The 10109-nt window shown below is 25.3% G+C and overlaps 1 protein-coding gene across 1 annotated transcript; it reads left to right on the forward strand.

Moving 5' to 3' along the window:
* The first annotated feature begins 8385 nt into the window (after window positions 1-8385).
* LOC135924833 (uncharacterized) lies at window positions 8386-9579 on the forward strand. Its single transcript, XM_065459956.1, has 3 exons — window positions 8386-8483; window positions 8613-8815; window positions 8860-9579. The coding sequence occupies exons 1-3, from the start codon at window positions 8480-8482 to the stop codon at window positions 9361-9363; spliced, it is 711 nt and encodes a 236-aa protein (XP_065316028.1). The 5' UTR covers window positions 8386-8479; the 3' UTR covers window positions 9364-9579.
* The last annotated feature ends 530 nt before the right edge of the window (window positions 9580-10109 follow it).

Below are 10109 nucleotides of genomic sequence, written 5' to 3' on the forward strand. Positions count from 1 at the left end.
ATTTTTTAATCTATAGTTTTAATGTGTTTACTAATTATAAAATATATCATTTATAATTAAGGCAATATAATATTTATAATTAAAGCAATTTATATGTGTAATACTAATATTTATAATTAAGGCAATATAATATTTATAATTAAAGCAATATAATATTTATAATTAAAGCAATATAATATTTATAATTAAATCAATATAATATTTATATTTTAAATAATCGCTTTTTATTTGTAAATAACTTCTAAAAGTATAATAAAATGAAACGTATATCAATAAAATTGTGTCAATGTGTTATTTTAATTAAAATTAGTGGCTCAATTTTAGCCGATATGGCTAACTCAATATATTAGCCAGAAAATTTTGCTCATGGAGATACAAGTTTTATATTATTCGAGAAATCTCTAGGCTTGAACAATATTTTTTGGCAAAAATATTGAGTTAGCTGTTTATAAAAATCAGCTCAAGTCGAGCCGTTTAACAACACTAATTAAAATAATTAATAATTCTAGGACTTTTATTTTATAAGAAAAACCAATATGATTTTTAAGATAAACCCGGCCGAAGGCCGGGCAAAAGGGCCGAAGGCCCGTAAAAGGGGGTCTGGGGGCGAAGCCCCCAGGCTTTTATATATGGACCCCCTCTAAGGAAAATTCCTAGCTACGCCACTGCTTGGTAGTAAGCATTATTAACCAATAAGTTAAATCCATTGTGGGATGAATGATATGAAGAATAATTCTTCATTTTTTATTTAAATAAATAGATGGCGTTAAATAATTGAAAGCAAATTGTTGCTTATATTTATCATCAAAAACATTGATTAGTAAACTTTATTAAAATATTAACTGTAATATATTCTATGTCAAATATGTATGTAAAAGTGGAATTTTATCTAATATTTTGTAACCAATTCAATTCTATATAATAGTGGAATATCAACTATAAGTTTACTTACTTTTTATAAAGAAATTTCTTATACTTGTTTAGAATAAATTATTTCCACGCATATTTTATATAAACTAATAAAAATATATTTCATCTTTGTTCCAGGCTTATTTTTTATTCAAATAATCTTTCTATCTTGTAAAAATATTTTATGGCTATATATAGACTAAGAAAACTCGGCAAAGGCAAAAACGTGCCGAAGGCCCGCCCAAAATGGAATCTGGGGGCTTCCCCCTTAGAAAAATCCTGGCTACGCCTATGTCTTCAGATCATATTCATGCAATGACATAGATTCATTTATTAAAAGTGTACATCAATGCAAATCAGCTGGAAACGCCATCTTGGTTATACTAATCATTATTAAAATTTTAAACGAGAGCCTAATTTATTCCTATATCTGATGCAAACTTTATTAAAGAATTACCGGATCATCGAGATAATAAGGAAGCAAGTTATCAATTTAATATTAATTTTTGACGAATACTATATGTGTTACCAAAATGGCGGGTCCAGCTGATTTGCTTTTAACGACGCTTAAAAATGCATTTTAATGAATGAATCATCTAGGTATTATATATAATATGTCATTGTATTCATGATCATATTATTTTTATTTGTATTTCTTTTTTTTATTTTAAATTTAATTTTTTTAAATTAATTTTGATCTCATTTTTTTGCTGCTAATTTTTATTTATTTTTTAATTAATTTTTTTTTTAAAGCTACCAAATATACTAAAAGTATTGGCCTGATTCTAGCTGTTGCATCCAGAACTTTTATATTTTATTTATTTTTTACATGCAATATTAAAAGATCTATTTTAAATAATTTTTTTTTCATATTATATATTAAGAAATATTTAGGAATTTTTTTCTATCATTTCTTTCAAGATAATAAATAAATCTCGTAATTTTCTTAACACTTGAATTTTCATTCCTGGAATAAATTTAATTCTAACAGATTTTGGTCTAATATTTTTTTTAACCCAACAATTTCCCGTTAAACATACTTTTGTCATTACAATTAAGAAGGCTCAGGGATAACTATTGAACAAAGTTGGTCTCCACTCAACTCAACCTGTTTTTTGCATGAACATCTAATATGTAATTATTTCTCAAGTTTGTTCTCTTCATAATTTATATATATAATTTTCAATAATAAAACAAAAACTACATATATTTTCTCTTATCTTGAGATTATATGATGAATCCCATCTTATACGAGTAACTGGTGATACTGTCCATTCAAATAAGATCATGATTTAATCTATTTTTCTATTTAAATAAAATTTTATATCTATTACTAAAAACCTATATATATAAAGCTGCTAACCCCCCCCCCCCCCCCAAAGAATATTCGTTACTATTCATGATATATATTTTTCTTATTTCTCATAAATTAGTAAAGAATATATATAATTTTATATTCTCAATTTCCCTGCTTTATTTGCCAACATTATTAGTAAATGAAAATATATTCCAATGGCCAGAATTGTTAAAAGATCGAATCAAAAGATCGAATCAAAAGATCGACGATCCTGGATTCGATCGCAAATTTGTCAATTTTACGAGATTTATGATTCTGACTTAAATTGAGTATCGAGATCGAGATCATTTTGTTTAAAATTTGATCCCGATCTTTTTAAAACTTAATTTATTACTTAAAAAGATTTAAATAAAATAAAAATTTTGAAAATTAAATTAAATGTTATTTTTTAAAAAAATATCTAACTTCATATTTTATCAACTTCCATTCCACCATTTATTTTATAGATATATTTATTCATTTTCTAAATTTTACGAGATTTAGAGCTCTTACTAGTTATTTAATATAAATTTATAATAATAAATTAATATTTATTTTAATAGGTAAATGTAAATGTCCATTATAGATTTAGAAGATTTTATTGCTTCTACTATTGATGTAACAGCAGATATAAGTGAGAATAAGAATCTTTTACCATTTTTGAAATTACGTAAGTATTTTACTTTATGTGAAATGGATGAAAGCAACTCTTATAATATGATCAGCACCAAATGCCGTCTCTGTAAGAAAATAATATCATCTTCCAAAATATCATCCTCGAACTTAAAGAGACATTTACAAGTAATTCTTTAAAATTTTTTTTATTTGATAATCTTAATGTCAACATGTTTAAATTTAATTTATTACATTCCTGAGTTGAGCAGGTCCTACAGAAATAGGATCTAGATACAGATTCTTTATAAAAAAAATGAATTATTAGATACAGTATAATTAATAAAATATTTGATGAAGAGTTAATCTTGGTTTTGTTATTTATATATAATAATTAGGCATTTATTTTTTAATATTACTATTATATTAGTTTAATTTTCAAAAGAAGAGTATTTATAATAAATGGAAGTGTAATAACTAATAATTAAGCCTTTATAATATATTTTGACTTTCTTTAATATAATTAAAACATCCAGTTCAATGTTATTTGTATTGAACTTAGCAATGTTTCACCATAAGAAAAATAAATATCTATTCTATTATTTCTTTATTATAATATGTTAAATCTAATCAATTAGTATTATAGTTTCAGTTTGAGCTTGATTATATAATCCTCTTGACAATATTTTTAGGGCTTTTTTAAATAATATATTTTGAATTGAAAGTATTTTTTGTATCATTTGACTCACATAAGTTCTTAAATGCCAAAAAGCCTCATTATATTCATAATAGGAAAATACTTTATCAAAATCTTTGGCCCATATCATCTTGGGCAACTTTTAATAATGATAGACAATATTGTAAACTTAAATTTTTAAGATAACCTACCACCTTTTAACCACTAATAAAACGTACTTTAATATGTTTAACAAAATTTGTTGAACCCTTAATCCATAGTTCTTAAATGCCAAAAAGGCTAATTATATTCATATATAGGAAAATATTTTATCAAAATCTTTAGCCCATATCATCTTGAGCAACTTTTAATATTGATAGACAAAGACAATATTGTAAACTTAAAATTTAAAATAACCTATATGAACCTTTTTTAACCATATATAAATTAAATAATATACTTAATATGTTTAACAAAATTTGTGTTGAACCCTTTATCATTTTTTTGCTTATATAGGTTTTACATTCAGCCTGTACATTGTTTTTTTTAACTTTAAATTTCCATATAAAATTTTAAAAATGAAATTTGATTCAGGAGAAGTTATTTTCATCTAACTTTGATACATAATATTTTTTTCTTTTATAAAGAAAAAGCACAGTGAATTTAAAAATGAGATTACCAAACACCTCAACGAATTCTCTACACAAAAAAATATATCACTGCAAAACCAAAGTGGTTCTGGTTGCAAATCCAGACAATCTAAATTAAATTTTAACAATCTAAACATTCCAGCTGTATCGCAAAAAGCAGCAGACAAGGTTATCATGGATTTTATTATTGACACCTTCCAACCACTGTCTCTGGTTGATGATCCTTCATTTGAAAAAATGATTAAAACTTTTTCTCCTGCGACAAAAATTATTTGTCGCCAAACACTGGGCAACAGGATATCTACTTCCTTCTCTTATATGACGACAAATCTTATAAGAGATTTGTCTGAAGTTTCTTATGTATGCACCACTGCTGATTGTTGGAGTGGTCATCGAAGGTATATTATATTTATATGAATTTTATAATGTTTATTTTATTAGGGCTTTTATTGGACTTACTGCACATTGGCTTGATCCGTTAACCCTCAAGAGAAGGTAAGCCGCTTTGGCACTGAGGAGGATAATTGGGAGGCAAACATATGATGTTTTGGCCAACGAAATCATGGGTATCCGCAAGTTCTATAAAATTCATAAAGGTGGTGAAGATGGTTACTGACAATGGAACCAACTTTGTCAAGGCATTTAAGTAATATCTATATTTAAAAATATTTAAATAAATATATTTTTTCTAGAGTTTTTGGAGAAAATGAAGAAGATAGTAGTGAGGATATGGAATTGATAAATTTGGATGACATATTATCCGTTGATGACTCAATTATTCCTCCTATCAGCCTACCAAAACATCAACGTTGTTGTTGCCATAATCTTAACCTTATTGCAACAACAGATGCGGAGATGGCAGATAGTGATCTCAATTATAAACGAATATCTAGATCCACTTTTGCAAAATGTTTTGCTTTAGTTAATAAACAAAATATGACGTCAAAAATGGCGGATATTTTATTGGAGAAATTGGGAAGATATTTAATAGCTCCCAACAAGACAAGATGGAATTCTTATTACCAATCCATGAAATTAATAGATGATACAATATTTTTTTACCGTTTTATTGCGAAAACCGACAGATAAAATAATATTTATATAAACAAAATTATAACAAGAAAAAAAAATTACTAAAAAAACATTGTTTACTAGGCTTTTTATATTTTATTTACAATCCTTATTATTATTATTTATTTATTGTCGATATCACACGTCAATCTTCTTTTCTTTTATTCATTTATTTACTTTTTATGAATATCCTACCATATATTATCGATTTTATTCATTATTATTAGTCATTTCTAATACATTCAATGCTCTCCACGTCCCATTCACGTCTTCCTCCCTTGACAATCTCTTCATCCCTTGACAATCACCATTTGTTATTCACCACTATTTTTAGTTTATCATTTCCAATTTTAGCCATTTATAATTTCCAGTCCCACCCTCCCCAGCCTAAGGCCAGGCTTGGACAAAGCCCCTAGGTATGATAATTTTCGAATCAAAATAAGTCGATTGATATTTCAATCTCCAAAAATCTTATAATAGTGTTTCCGAACCGTTAAAAGAAGTGATTGTTATATTCCGGTTATTTGTAAAAAATGATACCGGTTTGATCTATTTTATTAATTCTTTTCGATTCATTTGAGTGTTTTGTAAGTTTTTGATTTTTTAAATTATAGGGTTACACACAGCGTCTAAATGAGCGGGAGGGGTAGGAACAGTTTGCATCCTATTTTTTGAGGGGGGTAGGGGATAGGCTGCTTTAATGGGGGTAGGTTAAATTTTTTGGGGGGTTATCTATTAAATTTTGAGATGAAATAGGACAAAATTTATTGCTGTAAAAATTAATACTTTTATTATAGAATTATTATAATACAATTCATCGACCAAATCTATATATTGCAAACAATCATACACATTGTTTTCCAAATAAAACTTTCTGCTATCTTTTTAAATGTAATTTATAAAATTGATATTTCAGCAAGCTCATATAATAATTAATTCATTGTAAATAATGGAGGTTTTAATTGAATTTATTATCTAAAAAATAAATTCAGTATATTCACAAAATATTGATAGTTGGTAGTAGAGATGGATTAATTTAAGTTATCTTAGATAAATTCTCTAAAAAGTGTATCAATAAATTAAAAAGGTGAAAATAATAATAGACAGACACCGCCGCCGAAGGCGGCGGAATTTTTTAGGGGGTAGGCAAAGGTTTTTGAAGGGGGTTTGCATCCAGTGAAAATCCTGTCATGTAGATGCTGTTTACACACTTAAAATAGGAAAATGACCGATAAAAAAAAAGGTCAATGAAAAAGGAAAAGGTTCGATCAAAAAAGGAAAAGGTCCGATCAAAAAAGGAAAAGGTCCGATCATAAAAAAAAGAACTGAAAATAAAAAAATGAAAAGTCCTAAGGCTTAAGAAAACGATCAAAAAAGGAAAAAGGTCCAATCAAAAGTATCAATATAAAATAGAAAAGTCACAAGGTTTAGGAAATAATTCGATCAAAAAACAAAAGTGTCAAACAAAAAAATCAAAAAAGAAAAGTAGTCTTAGCAGTTTAGGAAAAGTAAAAAGGAAAATTCCCATTCAGAAAAGAAAATCGTTAAATAAATTTTTTTCATGTAAATTTTTTATTTTTCCTTTTTATTTTATTGCTAACATTTTACTATCTCTTTAAGCCATTATAAATCTTTAGTCATACGATTTATAAATTAAACCTTTTTAATATACGATTAAAAAAATTTAAAACATTTAAGGATAGACCAATTTATTTCTTTAGAAAGCATCATGCAGTTCCACCTTATGGATATTATTGAACGAAGGTAAGATGGCTCGAATAGCAAATTAAAAGAATCTACCAAAGATTCAAATTAAATAATTATGAAACAATTGATGGTCTTCGACAATATATTGATGAAGATATTCACAATATAAAATTAAATTTTTTTAATGGTCACTCCTGCAATACTGCTGAGTGTGAATAGTAAATAATTTGCCAAATTTGAAGTTCATAAATATTTATGGACCTTCAATTCCAAATTTATATATCAAAATGGGGAAAAGAAATTATCACAGGCCGAATGAACAAAATAATATAGGTCAAAGGAAATGAAGATATGAAAGATTTATGAAAAAAATTATATTTATATATTTTTTTTGTAGAGATATCATATCGGTGGATTTATAATTTTGCATTATTTTAAAATATAATATAAGCAAAGAATTTGTTTTTATTTATAACAAAAAAATATCGATTATATATATTTTTCGAAAAAATATTAAAAATAATAAAAAAATTGTAGCCACCCACCTTTCCCATTGCCAAATTCTTAATCAGAATACACTACTGATCAAATTATTTTTTTACATCTATAACATTTCGTATAAATTTGCTTTAAATATTCCATGTCTATTTAATAATCATTTTAATATAATATTATGATATGCAATGATATATAATAGTATTATTTTACTGAGCCTTCATGGTATTTTTATTATATATATATATCACTAATATATTAAAGTAGAAGTGTATTTAATTAAAAACTAATCATGTTATATTTTTTTTTTGGGGGGGGGAGTGCCTTTGATCGTAAGATATTTCATCGTATTTTTCGTCCAACTCATCTAATTCGTTCAAAATAGAGATTAACAGGTTTGAAATGGTAAAAAATATTTTGATTAATAAAATATAATAAAAGTTTGCTATAAGAAAATATAATAAATAAAGGTTCATCATAATAAAATAAGTTTATCATACTAAAATATAAATTAAAACGATGGGATTTTAAGTTATGCTTTATAAAATAAAATAAGGAATGAAACAGAATAAAAGTAAACTAAAATGGAAATTATATGTCCGACTCCGAGGTTTAAGTAAAATGTTAAAATAGTATATATATATATATATATAATATCGAAATTGAATAAATTATTATATGTTAAAAAGATATATGATATAAGATGTTTCCATATATTTGTAGAAAATACTAAACTGCTTTTAAATAAATACTGGCTCAAGGTAATTTAATTTTGTTATTGCTAAATATTTTATAAATACTGTCCAATAGATAATTTTTTTTTGACTAATTTACTGCTCAAAATTTATAAATGTTTACAAAAGATTAATTTTTTGATAATAAGGATACTGCCAATTTAATTAATTAATTGCCCAAAAAACCATAGAATATTTTGTTAATTGCTATGTATTAACCGACGACGTGCATTATCTTTAGTGTATTTTTCCATGGTTAGATCATTAACATAATTTGTTTACCCATAATATGAGTAAATTCTAGCATTTTTGAACATTTTATAACTTTATTATTTATTATATTTATAACCTATCACATCTGTTGGAATATATATTGCTATTTTTATTTATATTCAATGTTTTATATTATATTTTCCTTACAGGTGACAAAGATCTCCAAGAGACAGATAATTCTAACACACCTGTTTTGAAATTTCCATGGCCAGTATATAATCCTTATTTTGTAATAAAGAAACACAAAAAGGATGTAAACTCCATAGTGGTAGAATGCAAACTCTGCCTTCCAAAAAAAAATCATTTGTCAATTTCACTTTCCTCAACATCTAATATAAAAAAACATTTAAAGGTAATTTTACAACTAGAATGACTAATAATATTAATATTTTTAAGAGAAAACATTATAGCACCTTCATTATATTAGATAAAAAATCAAGATGCACATCTTTATTACCATATATTAACAAAAAATCAAATGAATGCACATCTATATCACCATATCATGTTAAAGATGGACTATCTTCCAATGAATTTTTTGACTCTGTTAAGCCTGAGAATCTGCCAAATAAAGTTCTATCTGGAAATTTAGAAAATTTATCTCTAACTAACTCGGTTATTGCTGAACAATATAATAATAATAATTTTAGTTCCTTAATTACTGAGATATCTAGAGGAAACCTATTAGAAGAGTCAGAAAAGAACAAAACTGAGATATTACAGGCTAATGATCAAGATCCCACAAAACATTTAGCCCTATATATAAGTACAGAAATAGCAACACTACCAACAGAACATGCTGAAAAATTTCGATTATGGTTATTAAATCACTTCTATCTTGGTATGCATACCATGAGAAAGTGTATTCAAAATAATACTGATTTTGATGATTTTTTATAATATATTATTCTCAAATAACCATGGTAATTTATTTAATCACTTTATTATAGATATAAGCATTTAAAGTATTATAATAATAAATAATACTGTTATTGAATTGTATTTTATTAGAGATATAATAATTATTTTTATCACTGTGCCATTTTTACCTAAAAATTGAATCCTTTGATAGTCATAATGGTATTACTCTTATACCACTTTTTAAAATCCTTTTATTTTTAATAAAAGCTATGATTATATATTAAATATATCTATTATGATTTAATAAACAAATAAAATTTTTGCATAAGATATTTTCCCCACTAAAGTTTTTATTAAAGATAGATTGACTGAAAAATTATTCCTTTGATTTTTGATATATGAAACAAAGCAAAATTTTGAAATGTATATTTTATTTCTAATGTTATTAGTTATATTTGATGTATAATTAAATCTGTTTTATTTCTGTAATCTAAGGTCAAAGTGTGAGTGCCGTATTTTAATTTTTTTAATATATCCAGGCCGGGCCTTATATTTTAAAACCAAATATTTGAAATCGCCATTATTAGTTATAAAAATCAAAAATAAATAAAATATTAGGAATGTACCAATATTTTACCCATTTTAAAATACCGGTGAAAATTTTCTGATCTGGTCCGATAAAAAATGGCGTTTTTAACAAAAATAAATTTTTTAAAAAAAGCTGCCATATTCTTAATTTTTTTGAGCATTCTATTTATAAGTGTGCGATAATCCCTTCCAAATCT

Source organism: Gordionus sp. m RMFG-2023, chromosome 2 (genome assembly GCF_954871325.1).
Source record: "Gordionus sp. m RMFG-2023 chromosome 2, tfGorSpeb1-WG-v2, whole genome shotgun sequence".
NCBI classification, from domain to species: domain Eukaryota; kingdom Metazoa; phylum Nematomorpha; class Gordioida; order Chordodea; family Parachordodidae; genus Gordionus; species Gordionus sp. m RMFG-2023.